Below are 17389 nucleotides of genomic sequence, written 5' to 3' on the forward strand. Positions count from 1 at the left end.
TTGACTCCATCTTTACTTCCTGCTCCCTCGGGAAAGCAGCAACATAATCAAAGCCCACTCGAGTTATACTCTCTTCCAGTGGGCAGAAGATGTAAAAGTTTGAAAACGCCTACCAACATATTTAAGAACAGCTTCTTCCCCACTGTTATCAAACTCAAGAATGGACGTCTCAAGAGTTGGTCTTTCTCTGCAGCTTCTCCATACTCTGCATCCTGTTCTATTACCCTAATGTACTTATGTAAGGTATGGTCTGTCTGGATAGCACATAAAACAATACATTTCACTGTATCTCAGTACGTGACAATAATAAATCAAATCGAAATGTTGGCAGCAATTATATGTAAGACATTATGTAAATGGACAGTAACCTTAGATACCTAATGCAGTTACTATTTGGGCTTACAATTAACACTTTAGTACATGTAATCTGATATAGTGTTATCAAAATTATTTCATTGGTTACAATTAAAAGGCCTCAACTATGTAAAATTCTAAACACTTCTAAGCCATCTCATTTAAAAGGTAAGGCAGAATTCAGTATTGACAGTGAATTTTAATTTACTTTCAAATGTCTTTATTTTAATTGTTGTTAATTTATCAGACGTTATTCTGTTTCTATCTTTTATTTTGCTACCCTTGCCTGCACCCCAAACAATAAACTTCAATTTCACACTAGTCGACAGTGGAGTATTTTACTATTTCAAACAATACTAGTCCTTGGCAAATGGAGCAAGCCAGAGTCAAGAGTGTGGTGCTGAAAAAGCATATCAGGTCAGCAGCATCCGAGGAGCAGGAGAATCGATGTTTTGAGCAAAAGCCCTTCATCAGGAATGAGGCTGGGAACATCCGGGTTGAAGAGAGAAATGGGAGGAGGGTAGGCCTGGGGAGAAGGTAGCTGAGAGTGCAATAGGTGGATGGAGGTGAGGGTAAAGGTGATAGGTCAGAGGGGAGGGTAGTGCACATAGGTGGGAAGGAAGATGGACAGGTGGGACAGGTCATGAGGAACAGTGCTGAGCTGGGGTAAGGTCGGGGGAGGGGAAATGAGGAAACTAGTGTAATGCCATGGGGGTTGGGAGGTCCCAAGGCAGATGATGAGATGTTCTTCCTCCAGGTGGTAAGGGAGTAGCGATGGAGGCGGCCCAGGACCTGCCTGTTCTTGGCAGAGTAGGAGGGGTAGTTGAAGTGCTCGGCCAAGGAGCGATGGGGTAGTTTGGTACGGGTGCCCCAGAGATGTTCTCTGAAGCGCTCTGCAAGTAGCTGTCCTGTCTCCCCAATGTAGAGAAGACCGCATCGGGAGCAACGGATACAGTAAGTGATGTATCAAAGTGCAAGTGAAACTTTGATGGGTGTGGAAGGGCTCTTTTGGGGCCTTGGACAAAGGTGAGGGGGAAGGTGCGGGCTCAGGCTCAGGTTTTACAATTCCTGCCGTGAGTGTGAGAGTGTGAGAGTGTGAGAGTGTGAGAGTGTGAGAGTGTGAGAGTGTGAGAGTGTGAGAGTGTGAGAGTGTGAGAGTGTGAGAGTGTGAGAGTACCTGACAAGGTAGTCGCAAAGGGAACGCTCTTTACGGAAAGCAGATAGAAGTGGGGAGGGAAATATACCTCTGGTGGTGAGGTCCATTTCTAAGTGCAGAAATGGCGGAGGGTGATGCGATGTATATGGAGGTTGGTGGGGTGGAAGGTGAGGACTTGGAGGGGTTCTGTCCTTGTTGTGGTTGGAGGGTTGGGGTTCAAGGGCAGAGGTGCAGGAAGCAGATGAGATGTGCTGGAGGGCATCATCAACCACGTGGGAGGGGAAATTGCGGTCTTTAAAAGGAGGAGGCCATCTGGTGTGTTCTGTGGTGGAACTGGTCCTCCTGGGAGCAGATACAGTGGAATTGGGAATAAGGGATAGCATTTTTGCAGGAGGCAGGATGGGAGGTGGTGTAATCCAGGTAACTGTGGGAGTCAGTGGGTTGGTAGAAAATGTCAGTGTTGAGTCAGTCACCGTTGATGGAGATGGGGAGGTCCAGGAAGGGAAGAGTGGTGTTAGAGATGGTGCAGGCGAATTTAAGGTCAGGGTTGAACGTGTTGGTGAAGTTGATGAACTTTTCAACCTCCTTGTGGGAGCACGAGGTGGCACCGATGCAGTCATCAGTGTAGCGGAGGAGTGGTGCCTGTTTAAATGCGGAAGAAAGACTCTTATACATAGCTGACAAAGCAACAGGCATAGCTGGGGCCAAGTGGGTGCTCACGGCTACCCCTTTCATCTGGAGGAAGTGGGAGGATTCGAATGAGAAATTGTTGAGGGTGAGGACCAGTTCAGCCAAACGAATAGGTGTGTCAGTGGAAGGGTATTGGTTGGAACGTCAGGACAGCAAGAAACGGAGGGCTTGGAGGCCCTGGTCATGGCAGATGGAGGTGTATAGGGACTGGATGTCCATGGTGAAGATAAGATTAGATTAGATTAGATTAGATTAGATTACATTACAGTGTGGAAACAGGCCCTTCGGCCCAACAAGTCCACACCGACCCGCCGAGGCGAAACCCACCCATACCCCTACATTTACCCCTTACCTAACACTACGGGCAATTTAGTATAGCCAATTCACCTGGCCCTGCACATCTTTGGACTGTGGGAGGAAACCAGAGCATTGGGACAATGGGAAATACAAGTCTTGGAGGACCTGGAGGGCGTGGGTGGTGCCCCGAACACATGTGGAGTGTTCCTGGACCGGGGGAATAGGACAGTAGCGGGGTATGTGGAGATGAATTCGGTGGGGCAGGACCACTCTGAGACAACAGGTTGGCCGGGGTAGTCAGGCTTGTATTCTGGAGCAAGCCAGCCATGCAAGTCCTTTTGATACAGGCTGATCTTAAAATACAGGCTAGATGTGTATGTCAGACAGTATCGGGATTAATTTTGATAACCAATTGGAAAGTAGTCGCTTTGCTGACCCTACCACATGAATCCATTAATCCTTTGGAAGTGATTGATAGATTATTCAACAGCTTAAAGAAGGAATGGTGGAAAATTTGTTAAGAATGCAATATAGGAAACTAAAGTGGGACAGGTTTCTTACACGATTACACAGCAGGACACAATAGTAAATGAAAATCAGGACACTTGCTGTAAACAGCTCAAAAAATGCAAAGGGAAAGGTGTCCAAAACAGGAACATTGAATCTTATTTAATTATTCTTGGATGTCAACAACACTGGCAAAGATGCATTTAATTTCCCTGCCTTGCTTCCTGACTCGTCATGTGTACACGACTGGGCAGCTTAATTGGTCTGGCTGTTATCTGTGTAAATATTCTTATGGAAGGTCTGCAACACAGTCTGTTTCTCTCAGCCCAGATGCTGCCAGACCTATAATTTCCTGCTTTCACATATCTAGCTTGCAAGGCTATTGTAAAGGCAGTTCAGTGAGAGAGGTAGAAACACAATTTTTAATTTTCATAGTCCTAAACTAACTGTCTAACATGAACTACGTCTCTCCTCGTACACTGGTACCCACCTTATTGGCTACAGCATTGACGCTTGGTCTTGCATCAAAGATCGTTAGCTTCTGGGTCTGCCCATTGGACTCTCTAATAATGTCGAGATACCTTTCATCATCTTTGCTGCGTTTCCCACTCATGCCAACCAGAGGCTGACTGCACCGAACAATCACAGCCTGATTGTCTGGATGTATCCAGGATAACACCTGAACAGATGCAAACACAAATTAGTACAAAAGTTTAAAACTAATTTTGTGGTAATTTAAGGTGGTCATAGCTACAAAATAATCAACAGGGTACAGCAGCCAGGACTTTAAGACCATAAAACATAGGAGTAGAATTAGGCTATTCAGCCCATTGAAGCTACTGCACCATGGCTGATATATTTCTCAAGAGTCTAGATTAGAGTGGTGCTGGAAAAGCACAGCAGGTCGGACAGCATCCGAGGAGCAGGAAAATCCCTTCATCAGGAATAGAGGCAGGGTGCCTGCAGAGTGGAGAGACTGGACGCCTCCTAGCAGAGTGCTTTAGAGAACATCTCTGGGACACCCGCACCAATCAACCACACCGCCCTGTGCCCCAACATTCCAACTCCCCCTCCCACTCTGCCGAGGACATGCAGGTCCTGGGCCTCCTTCACCGCCGCTCCCTCACCACCCAACGCCTGGAGGAAGAACGCCTCCTCTTCCGCCTCGGAACACTTCAACCCCAGGGCATCAACGTGGATTTCATTTCAGTTTCCTCATTTCCCCATGCCCCACCTCACCTCAGTTCCCACCTTCTAGCTCAGCACCGTCCCCATGACCTGTCCTACCTGCCTATCTTCCTTTCCACCTATCCAATCCACCCTCCTCTCTGACCCATCACCTCCATCCCCACCCCCATTCACCTATTGTACTCTATGCTACTTTCTCCCCACCCCCAACCCCCTCTCATTTATCTCTCCACTCTGCAGGCACACTGCCTCTACTCCTGATGAAGGGCTTTTGCCCAAAACATCGATTTTCCTGTTCTTCGGATGCTGCCTGACCTGCTGTGCTTTTCTAGCACCAATCTAATCTAGACTCTGGTTTCCAGCATTTGCAGTCCTTGTTTTTACCAGATATATTTCTCAAACCAATTCACCTGCCATCTCCCCATAACCCTTGATCCCCTTATTAATGAAGACAACTCACTTTGACACAATTCCTTCTGGCACTACATAAGAACCCCATAGCTATCTGTTAACAATGTAAACATCTTCATTTGAAAATCTTTTCTATTGCACATTCACTTATTGCACAGAACGAGAGCATGGGTTACTACTTTATTTCCTTGTGTGTACACAATGCTATGTTTCAAAGCCAATGAAGTTTTTTGCTCAACAACCCCAAAGTTACCTTAGCAGGTCTGGCAACATATGTAAGGAGAGAAAAGAGCTGATGTTTCGAGTCTAATTGACAAAGGGTCAGTTAGACTCAAAACGTCAGTTTTTTTTCTCCCCTTACAGATGATGCCAAACCAGCTGAGATTTTCCAGCATTTTCTCTTTTGGTTTCAGATTCCAGCATCCGCAGTAATTTGCTTTTACCCAAAGTTACGTTTTCTATGTAACTATATGGTGCAAAATATGCTATTTTGGTCTTGCAAGAGTTATTGTGTGGGAAATTTGTGACAACTACCTGAAACTTCAAGGAGTGATAGGTATTCTATAGGATCTATTATTAAGGCAGGCTGGGGGGAGGTGAGGGCACAATGGCATAAGATTAGATTAGATTAGATTTTTAGATTCTCTACAGTATGGAAACAGGCCCTTTGGCCCAAAAAGTCCACACCGACCCTCCCAAGAGTAACCCACCCAGACACATTCCCCCAGCCTATATTCACCCTGCACCTATCACTGTGGGCAATTTAGCATGACCAATTCACTTGACTTGCACATCTTTGGATTGTAGGAGGAAACCAGAGCACCCAGAGGAAACCCACACAGACATGGGGAGAATGTGCAAACTCCACACTGACAGTTGCCAGAGGCGGGAATCGAACCCAGGTCCCTGGCGCTGTGAGGCAGCAGTGCTAACCACCGAGCCGCCACAAGCACGAGGCAAATAATCCAGAGGGGTGGGTCATATTCTGCGGACATGAGCTCCATGATCATTACAGCAGATAGGGAAAATAGATTTAAAAATCTGTAATTAAAAGCTAGTCTAACTGTGACAACAAGCCATTTTCAAATGCCATTAGAAACTAAATAATTTACTATTGCCCATAAGGGAGAATCCTACCATCCTCACCTGGTCTGGGTGACAGAGGACTGCAGATCCACAGCAACATGGGTGACTCTTAATTGCCATCTGAAATGGCCTGGCTATCCACTCAGTTAGCCTAGTTAAATGAAGTGTGACAAAAGGGAGGAAACCAGATGGACCACTAGCATCAACTAAGGCACTGGAAACGGCAACAGCACATGCAGCCCTGTCAACCCTGCAAAGTTCTCCATTATAACATTTAGAGGTGAGCACCAAAATTGGGAGAGCTGTCCCATAGATAGTCACGGATGACATCATCATTCTCATGGAATCATACCTCACAGACAATGTCCTCGACACCACCAACACTTAGAGTAACCTGCCCATGGATAGGATAAATATACCAGAGGTAACAGACCAATGTTACGCAGTTGTAAGGAGTTGCCCTGGGAGTCCTCAATGGATTTCCAACTCTCTGAAGTTTCATAGTATCAAGTTAAACAGGACAAGAAAAGCTCCTATTGAATCAGTCAAACAATAGCTGAAAGCAGCACCCAGTATGGACAGAGCACAGAATGCACTCTAGTGGGGAGGCTTCAAAGTCCATCACAGCAAGTGGCTCAACAGCACCACTACTGAATAAGATGGGCAAGTCCTAAAGGATAGTATGATAAAGATGTATAATATAACATCACTGCTTGGCAACTTGATTTCAAATGTACTGAGAAATGGCTTTTTTGTTTTTTTTTACTTTTAAGGCAATTTTATTTTTAAGGGTCAAAAATGTATTCTTTTTAAGCACCGAATCAAAACAACACTTCCAATTAATCAGGTAACCTCAGCTTAAATGACTCGATAAGCTACCTGGTAAGACAGCTGAAGTGTTTACTAAGTTGAGCTTTTACCATTTATAGAAAGTGTGGTCAGCAGCAGGTTCGCTTCAGAAGAAAAGATCCACACCAGCAGGTATGCTGTTACATAGTCTCAAAGTTGCCAATGTCAGAGAACTGTCAATGCATTAGCCTGTCTGTGTCTCTTGGGGAAAGACAGAGTAAATCACATCTAGATAACATGCAGAAAGTCGTCAAAAAGGAATACTTCTTACTTTGTCAGTTGAGTAAGAAATTAAAGAGTGAAGATAGGAATGATATTTCATTAGGGATGATTGTTTATAACGGACTGTTTCCATGCTGTGACTGTATGATAATGCTGGGGAAAAGGGTGGAATCTTTCTTTTTGTTGTTTAAGATCTAAAACTTACATTCTTTGTTAAAAGAACATTGGCAGCCTCGTGAATATATTGAGTGATTGACCACCACAGTAACCAAACTGCAAAAAATCTATTAAGTGAAGTTTCAATCTTGAATCTGACTAATTCTCCCTCGAATGTTCTTTTTCCAATGCACAGTCATTTGAGGTCCATGCGCAGCAGTGACTTCCAAAGGCAAAAGTCAATGCATTGGCATGTTGGTGTGCAGAAACTTGGAGAAACTTTTAAGCCACTGTGCAGAGGGAATGCGGGATTAGATTTGTCATCCTAAAATAGGTGCCAGACTGGGCTTGCAGCAAGTGGCAAGGTAAACAACAGAGGAAAAGAAACAAAAACAGAAACAGAAATTGCTGAGAAACTTCAGCAGGTCTAGCAGCACCCAGGGACAGAAATCAGAGTTAATACTTCAGGTCCAGTGACCCTTTCTCAGAACTGATATAACTGGAGGGGAAAATACATACTTAACCTCATACCCAATATACCCTTCAGAAATGCATCTGTGTTCTGAAGGGTCACTGGATCTGAAAGGTTAACTGATTTCTCCCACAGATGTTGCCAGAACTGTTGACTTTTTCCAGCAATGTGTTTTTGTTTCTGACTTCCAGCATCCACAGTTCTTTCTTTTCTTTACAGATAGGTTTTTGATTAATAAGAGGAATAAGGGTTATGGGGAGAAGGTGGGAGGAGGCAGGAAAATGGGATTGAGAAACATGTCAGCCATGATGGAATGCTGCAGCAGACTCAACAGGCAGAATGGCCTAATTCTAATCCTATATCTTATTGTCGTATGAAAAAGTACAAGTTAAGATTATAAAATATCATATGGGATAATGAATATAGCCAAAATTTATGCAGCATGTGTTATTCAAAATGTTAACATTTTAGACAAATTCAGTTTTCACATAACATTCCTTCAGTTGTAATGCATATGGTCAGATCAAAATTTTATTTAAAAAGCAGTTAAAAATACCTACAACAGAGTTATTACCACACTAAAATCTAAAGACATTTAGATGGTATACAGGGAGGTGGGCACTCAGTCAATCACTAAATCCTACCATTGCAAATCACAGCTCATTTATCTTTGTTTTGTAATTGAATGAAGATGGCACATTCCACATTTCTATTTTTAATGATCAACTGTTGGAGAGGAACCTTCATCTGGGTATGGTAACAAATGCTGCCCCTTTCAATAATTAAGTGATCATTGAAATTAATAACCTCATTTTTCAGATGCCAGAGAATTTACCAAAGGTAGCTGAAGGAAAAATATTTTTCATATACTGTGTATTGACACTTCAAAAGGAATTCTGCACTAGAATAGCATACAATGTTAAGTCAATAGATTACTATTCAAAAAATTATATTACTGAAAATATTCTTTCCCCAGAGACTGTCCAGTCAAAGCCCAAGCTTTTGGGAGAAGCTAAAACCATCAAATTTAAACTTAAATGACAGCATTTGAAAATACAAAGCAAAGTTAAGTGAATTAATTTAATCATGTAGTGAATCACAATTTATTTGTTAAACTCTTATGTAAAGGAAACTTTAGTTACAGAAGGACATACAAGCAGATGAGATACGTTTCAGCAAAAACATAATTGCACAGAGTTGTGAAAGACAAGCATAGCCCTTTCGATATTGGAAATGGCTATCACAACACCACTTATAGAAGTGAATGAGATTTTAATATTACTCACACCCAGACACACTATTTAGGATAGTCAGATCATCCTGAGATATACAGCAATATTTATTACATTTTTAACAAGTCAATAAAAAACATTTCACGTACTTCAACTGGGAAATTTGAAAAGTGAAGATCAAGCTAGGCTGGAGTAAAGAAACTGAGGGACTTCGGAAACTGTACAACATTTTCAAAGATTCCTTAATAATTTATTTAAAAATGAATTAAATCCAAAATTGAATAGTTCTCATCAGATATTATGTATTATCTATCCTGGCCATACCCACCGGTAATCGTCCTTTGGACCTGAAGGCTGCAACTTTTCGCAGATCATCATCACCAGCGCTGGCTGGAACCACTAAGATTGGTGGATAAGTGTCACAAAGCTCATAGTTTTGATTTATGTTTGTGATTCTCCATTTTCGTTTTTCATCTGGTAAACCCTGCAGAAACAAGTGAAAACAAATATCAGTAGTGTGACTAACAAGCAGCCAAAAGCATCAGTCATTATGCCTAAAATTGTAGAAATGAACTTTCTCTTGTGGAAAAATTACCTAAAACATCTCACTTAATGTTATGCTTGCATCAGCATCTCGAAGCTGCAGATGGAAACATCACACTACCTATTACTGAGGTAGTCTGCCCAATGTTATATATGGTGGATCTCTCTGAATAAGGTTTAATCTCCAAGAATCCAGGATGTGTAACATCTCAACTGTTTCCTTCACATTTTGAGCTCAAAATGTGAAGGAAACAGTTGAGATGTTACACATCCTGGATTCTTTAAGGGACAGCATCCCACATGATTTCGTTCCCTCTGCTCTTGACATGATAGAACCTCCATGTGCACATGAAAATTGAGCAAACACAAGAAGCCAGATACTAATAAGCCAAAATGATAATCTAAGTTGATTATTTGGAAGTGTGGGGTCTGCTCTGCTCAAAGTTAAGAAAGCGGGGAGGGGAGAGTGCACATTTCCCCATTTTTAAAAATTCTTTCGTGGGATGAGCTCATTACAGGCAAGGCCAGCATTTGTTGCCTACTAGATATAAACAACAAACAGCAGCCATGCCTACACCCAAAGAAAGAATAAAGGAAGAAAAACATCTTATGAAAAGCATTATCCTCAGGAGAACTCTACTCAAGGGAGTAGAGGGTACAAAAATCTGTTTGTTTCTTATGAATACAAATTACACTTAAAAGAAAAACATGGAGTTTTCTTGAGATTAAGATTTCATTTCAGAGAATAGTGGAATGCTTGATACAAAACTTACACTCCCTAGGCTTTCTTTTCTGATTAGCTGTAGCTGTTTCAGCTAACCACATGAAAATGGTAAAGCATCAGAATTTGGGTTCAGAAGATTTAACTTAGTGACATATTTCTAGTAGACTGAACAAAGTTCATTTCAACACTTACTATTTCAGGTGTGGAGAACAGTTATCATTCTGTTTCAAGAATAAGATGAGAAGTAAAACTATTGACCTCAGTCAGTCTAGTAAGGGTAGCTTGAAAAGGTTCAGAGAAGATTTGCAAGGATGTTGTCAGGATTAGAGGGTTTGAGCTATAGGGAGGCGCTGAAAAGCCCAGGGCTGATTTCTCTGAAGCATTGGAGGTTGAGGGTGACTTTGTAGAGATTTATAAAATCTTGAGGGGCATGAATAGGGCAAATAGACAAGGAGTTTTCCCTGGGGTGTGAGAGTCCAGAACTAGAGGGTATAGATTTAGTGTGAGAAGGGAAAAATTTAAAAGAAACCTGAAGGGCAACTTTTTCACAGATGGTGGTGTGTGCGCGGAATGCACTGCCAGAGGAAGTGGTGAAGGCTGGTACAATTACAATATTTAAAAGGCATCTTGATAGGAAAGGTTTAGAGGGATACGGGCCAAATGCTAGCAAATGGGAACATTAGTATATCCGGTTGGCGTAGATGAATTGGTCCAAAGGATTTGTTTCTGTGCTGTACATCTCTATGACTCGAGTTAATACCATCAGTTTCATAAGGCAACTCACCTGCCTCTTAAATTCTTCAATTGGAACATAAACTTTCCAGCCATCTTCAGAATAAGTTTCTTTATTTTCAAATGCAAAAAATTGCTGAAAGAAATGCAACAGTAATTGTTAGGGAAAAGTATTAAATCACTTGTTAATTTCCTACATGACTACAAAATCTTCCTATTGTATCTTAATGCAATATTAAATTGGGCTTCTTGGGCAAAGGAGAACTCAGACAATTCATGTTGGAGTTGACAAACTGCACTACTCTTGAGCATTAGACGGTCGTACTTTCAAACAAAGTTACTTTGTTTCTAATGCTGACTAGTTTCAGAAAGAGGTCAACGCAAAGTGGAAAAATGATGACTACCATCAATTACTCCTGCTTTCCACGCATTCTTCAAATAACTTAAGACATTAAGGTTCTTGGTCCTTTTGGCTTTTTTTTAAAAATAAAAATGCTCAAGGAGGCTACATCCATAATATCACACACAGCAAGTTTGCTTGCTGAGCTGCCAGGTTTGTTTTCAGACATTTCGTCACCATGCTCAGTAACCTCATCAGTGAACCTCCAATGAAGCGCTGGTCTTCTGTTCCGCTTGCTGTGTGTGTGTCTTGGTCTGTTAAGGGAGATGATATCATTTCCAGTTCTTTTTTTTCCAGAGGTTGGTAAATGGGGTCCAAGTTGATGCGTTTATTGATAGTGTTCCGGTTTGAATGCCAGACCTCGAGGAATTCCTGTGCGTGTCTCTGTTTAGCCTGTCCTATGATGGATGTGTTGTCCCAGTCAAAGTGGTGTGCTTCTTAGTCTGTAAGGAAGGATACTAGTGATGTCTGTTGGCGGCTAGTTGGCGTTCGTGTATTCTGGTGGCTAGTTTTCTGTCTGTCTGTCCAATGTAGTGTTTGTTACAGTCCTTGCAAGTTTGACTTACTTCAAAATAAAAGCCTTGATGCCTGACATATGTATTTGCAGCTTTTAGCAGATGCAAGTCAGCCACATTGCACATCTGATTGATATTCTTAAATTGGTCAAGAAATTGTGCCCACACTCAATTAAAGATCATCAGGCAAAAGGAGTGCCCAACTAGCTCAGTCAGTAAAGCGTGAGATTCAATGTCAGGGTAGTGAGCTCACATGCCACCTATATTTAAATTTTCAGCGGTCTTGTGGAACAGAGGTCGTACCTGGTGTCTGAAACAGTTGTTGCTCTCTCTTTCTGATATTTCTGCACTGTAGGGTGATCTCTCAATTGTCTTGTAGTTTTTTATTTTTGGTTCTAATGCAATTTTTCTATCACTCCAGGTATCTTGAAATCATAATTTGAAACAGTAGCCATGCAAGTAATCAACTCTAGAGGTGTATTGTAACACATCTGAACACATAGTATAAAAAACATCTAAAAAGGAACATGCAAGCAAGTTTTATCCTTCTGAGCTTCTTTCTTGAGCTTTACCAAAAAGCAATCAGACATAAATAAGCCCAATTCTAACAGTAAGCAGGAAGTGATCATATTAATTCAGGACTGCAAACTCCAAGCGCTGTCTGTTGTTTACAGGCACATCAAATTTTACAGAATTTAAAAAAACAATCAGTCGAGTAATTGTTTTATATGGGCTCCTTCCAAAATCCACATTTGTTAAATTACTTTGGCACCAGTCACATTATGAAGCTAAACGCAAATGGAAACATACAAAGAAGAACAATAGCAAAATTTATTCTAAATTGCAGGAAGTTCCACTGACAAAAACAAAAGATTTGCTATTTTCAAGTTAAGTTTTAAACTTCAAAAAGGCACCTGACCGGTGATGTCAGTGGTATAATTTAGTGGAGGTCAAAGCTGTGAGGATTCAAGAAAGGTCTGGAGAAGAGAGAAAAAATTTGTTGAAGAATAAAAATTGCTTGGTAAATGTTTCAGGACTGATGTTGAAGACAGACAGGTATCATGGAACAGGAAACAGTATGGCACTGCTAGTGTTTTAAGTTACAATTTCAAAATGCAATGGTGTGTTAACGCAATAGAAAAATATTAGAACCAAATGTAAAAAGCTACAAGACAGTTAAAAGACCACCTTAAAGTGCAGAAATGCGGACAAAGTCAAAAAGAGGACAACTGGATACAAACTGAAGAAACTGATATAATGGTGACAAAAAAAAGATTCTGGAAGCATTGAGGAAGGTAATCAAAGAGATAGAAATCTTCTGGGAGAGGAGGATCTGTGGCGAGGCAATTAATGGAGACTGAACATCAGGAAGATGACCCAAGGTCAGATAAAACGATGTAGCCAAGAGAGACTTAAATACAACATTAGTAGAAGAGGAATGGGTGACTGACAGAACAAGGTAAAAGATAGTCAACCAGCATTCTCGTAACTTCAAGTAAAATTGGACAAGTTGAAAGATTATTAAAGAACATCTCCACCATTACATGAAACTGATTTAATAGAAATCACAGCATTTCAGCAACGATCTGTTTTATTACCTCATTACTGAATTAAGTTCAAAGATAAAAATAGTTTGCAGCTTAGAAATCGCAACAGTTGGTCAGACCACAACTTTAACAATGTTATATGAAACCTTACTGCAAACCGTTGCTAACTGCAGTTTATTTTTCATTTAGTGATTTTTTTAAAAAAATGAAAATAATGTGATTACATGTTTGATTCTTCTCAAAATACATAACTGTTAATTTCATTCAAGTTGCTCTCAAGAACCAGGCACTAGATTCTGGCTCTTTCCAATAAAAGTGGCAGTATCTTCCTCTTGATTACCACCTTGTACTTATGGCTTAGATCCAGGTAAGAGACATATGTGAGCTATGGCTCAGTGGCCACTTGGTTTAGAATGTTATGAGTGCAAGGCCTATTAAAAAGAGCAGACCATCTAATCTCAGTGAAAGGGTGCTGCTTGGGAACGAGAAGTTAAATCAAGGCCCCTTCAGCCCCTGAAGTGGGCAAAAAGTTATTTTAGCACCGGAGGAAGTAATTTGACCTATCCAGTCCATGGACATTTCTCTACTGAGGAACCCGGTCAGTCCCATATCCTCACTCTATTCTTATTGCCCTGTAGGTTTGTTTTACTCAACTCCCCATCCAATATCCTTTTGAAATCATTCACTGTCTCTACTTCTACCACCCTGACAGGAAGAGCATTCCTGGACATTACCACTTGTTGTGGAAAACAAATTATTCCTATGTCTCTTACCCAAAACCTAATGCCCATACCATTGGCAGAAGGGAACAGCTTTTCTATGCTCAATTTAATCTGAATTTGTCAATTCTGTACACCTCTATTAAATCCCAGCTCAATCCCATGTACTCCAAAAAGCAGCCTAACCCTGTAGCTAGAATCCATTATCCTTGTAAAAATTCTGACAAATTTCTTCTGCACTTTCTCAAAAAAAAACCCAGCATGTCTTTCTTAAAAAGGTGTGGTGATCAGATCTGGATGCAATACCCTCTCAGTGCTTTGCACTCAAAAAAACTATTTATGAAGTCCACGATCCTACATGCCTTGTAAACTGCTATTCCAATATGCCCTGTCACGTTCAAAGGTTGAAGATTCTATGACAATGTATGAAAAGAGAGACCAGCATATTGACTATTCTTTATCCCTAAACTTTTATTAAAATAGATTATCAAGTCACCGATTTCACTGCTATTTGTGGAAGCTAACTGAAGCAGGCTGGTTACCACGTTTCCTACAACAGTGACTACACTTCAAAAAAATACTTTATTGGCTATAAATTTATTTAGGACGCCCTGAAGACATGAAAAGCACTACATAAATACAAGTCCTTTGTTCTTTCACAAACAGCAGTCTGAGTGTATGTCATCCAATCTTTCGACCATTAACTGTGTAGAAGAACAAAACAACTTATGCTCTTACAAAAATAAAACTCGCCTCTTGTAAAATTTGCTTGACCCTAGTTCTCAGAGAAAGTTCACTTTCCAAGGTACATGTGTCAGGAAGACATCACAGAAACCAAATTTGTAGGGGTAGATCAAAGGACAACACTGTACATATTTTTATTTAAACATTCTCCACCCCCCCCACCCAACCACCATCCCAAACCTCCACCACCAACCCAAATCAAACAAAGATCTTAAGCAGGATCTTCTCACTGTCGAACACCATCAGCAATCAAAATCCTGCTTTCTAATCTTAGGGCACAACAATAGGCTTGCTTCTTCTGTACCATTTTCCAGGTCTCTGCTATGAACTGGCTTGCATTGAGATAACTCTAAGGTACACAAATTCCTTCAAACCTTGGTGCTAGCAAGGGCAGGAAATTCCAATCTACAGTTTCAAAAGCATTTCATTTCTCAAACAAGTTTTACAGCACAAACTCTTGTTTAGCACTGATTTGGAATTGAACTCAAAGGGTCAACAGGAAGACAAACATAGGAAATGGAGCAAAACAGTCAGGCATGGCATCAGTCACTTAGGGGGAAGATATATTGCTGCAGCAGTGGAGAAGAACTTCACTCTTTAAACTAACTAAAAGAACAACATTATGTGGTCGAGTAGAAATTCTATTTACCGTGATAAAGATTTGAAATAAAAAGATAAAACACAAGAGGTGTTTCTCACATAAACATCATGCCACAAGTATTAGAGGAAACATTGAACAAAAGCAAAATATTACAAAGAGATCCTTAAGAAAATGCAAATACCAGGTGTCAGACAATAACGGAATTACACAAATTTCACAGTTAATATGTATGAAACAACTCTGTGACAATCTTTTTCCATTTGAAAGTAATTGGTTCTCTCTCTGCTCCAGACTTAAGCAATTCATCCACGTTGACACTTCAATGTAGTCCTGACAGAGTATTTCACTGTCAGAAATACTTATCTTTCAGGTAAGACTTGAAATGAGATCCAATCTACCTTTCCAAGTGCAAACATCAACAACACTATTTGAGAATAAGTGGATGAGTTCTTCCAATCATGACCAACATCCTGAAAACAGATTAACTGGTAATTTATTTAATGTGGCAGCTGTGATAGCTTTTGTTGTGTACAAATTGGTCAGTACTACAAAATTCCCGATAACATTTGAAGTAAAAGCATAAGAAATAGGAGGATTACACAATCCAACTATGTTACCATTCAACAAGATCATGGTTGACCCTTTATCTTTACAGTATTTTCTCACATGATCCATTTCTCTCAACTCCCATGCCTCAAAAATTAAGCCTCTGACTTAAATATATTCAAAAGCTGAACGCCCATAGTTCCCTAGAGTAGCCAAGTCCAACAATTCACAACACTGAGTGAACTTATCTCATCCTAAATGGTAAACCCCTTATGTGAGATAGTGACTTTTAGTTGTATAGAGTATTGAGTACAGGAGTTGGGACGTCATGTTGCGGCTGTACAGGACATTGGTTAGGCCACTGTTGGAATATTGGTCTCCTTCCTATCGGAAAGATGTTGTGAAACTTGAAAGGGTTCAGAAAAGATTTACAAGGATGTTGCCAGGGTTGGAGGATCTGAGCTACAGGGAGAGGCTGAACAGTCTGGGGCTGTTTTCCCTGGAGCATCAGAGGCTTATAGAGGCTTGTAAATCTTATAGAGGTTTACAAAATTATGAGGGGCATGGATAGGATAATTAGACAAAGTTTTTTCTCTGGAGTCGGGGAGTCCAGAACTAGAGGGCATAGGTTTAAGGTGAGAGGGGAAAGATTATAAAAGAGACCCAAGGGGCAACTTTTTCACGCAGAGGGTGGTACTTGTATGGAATGAGCTGCCAGAGGATGAGGAGGAGGCTGGTACAATTGCAACATTTAAGAGGCATTTGGATGGGTATATGAATAGGAAGGGTTTGGAGGGATATGGGCCGGGTGCTGACAGGTGGGACTAGATTGGATTGGGATATCTGGTTGGCGTGGACAGGTTGGACCGAAGGATCTGTTTCCATGCTGTACATCTCTATGACTCTACAGACTCCTTCGCACCTATCCAATCAAGACTGTAAGATATGCGTGGTTCAATTAGATCATCTCTTATTCTCAAAAAGGCTAGAAAATATAGGGCCAGGATAACAGCTTCAAATCAGGAAACAATCTAGTGAATCTTTATTACAATATATCTTTCCTTGGGATGACACAGTAAATTAAATACAGAGTCGTCTTCTGCAATGCTTGATCCCAATATTTTCATTTCCTGAGGTATAATGCAGTTGATGTTTCTGATGAATTGTTTTTCTACACAAAAACAAAACACAGTGCCAGAAGCTGAGCGTGGCTCCAGTTTTACAAATAAAAAGTTATAAATCTAAGCGGCAAGGTCAGGATGATGACGGATGGTGGCCGTCAGTTAGGGATAGGAACTATGCGCACAGTAGAATCTAGAGTCATATAAATGACATAGTACAAGAGATGGTCTGTGTGAAACAATACATTGTCAACTCCTGACAGTATTCGAAGGCAAACCTAAAGAATCTCAATTTTGCCCTTAAAATATGAAATTTAGAAACAGATGTCTTTCAGGATTATCTTTAAAGTGCCACATGGAACACAATATCCAAAAACAGATTCCATTACATTGTACGTGACAGTGATTAGAGAAGCTCCAAGATTGATCACAATTACTCTGGATGAGCTTCTTATCAGCATAAACTAAAGGTCAAGAGCAAAGTCTGTAAATTGCATTTGGAACTTAGTGATCCCAGGACCCATGAAACCAGAGTGAAAGCAAGATATTCTCTTTCCCAATGGTCTGTCTATGAAGA

At 40.8% G+C, this 17389-nt stretch overlaps 1 protein-coding gene across 2 annotated transcripts in view; it reads right to left on the reverse strand.

The window, feature by feature from the left end:
• The window catches only part of mtm1 (myotubularin 1), a 160614-nt gene that overhangs the window by 25963 nt on the left and 117262 nt on the right, over positions 1-17389 (reverse strand). For both annotated transcript variants that reach the window (XM_043705113.2, XM_043705109.2), the window contains 3 exons: positions 10672-10755; positions 8949-9104; positions 3495-3683 (listed from right to left, as the gene is read on the reverse strand). In XM_043705113.2, the coding sequence (XP_043561048.1) occupies positions 3495-3683; positions 8949-9104; positions 10672-10755 (429 nt within the window). The remainder of the gene's footprint in view (positions 1-3494; positions 3684-8948; positions 9105-10671; positions 10756-17389) is intronic.

This window comes from Chiloscyllium plagiosum, unplaced genomic scaffold (genome assembly GCF_037043375.1).
Source record: "Chiloscyllium plagiosum isolate Xiang-an unplaced genomic scaffold, Cpla_swu_hap1 HiC_scaffold_11, whole genome shotgun sequence".
Taxonomy (NCBI): Eukaryota; Metazoa; Chordata; class Chondrichthyes; order Orectolobiformes; family Hemiscylliidae; genus Chiloscyllium; species Chiloscyllium plagiosum.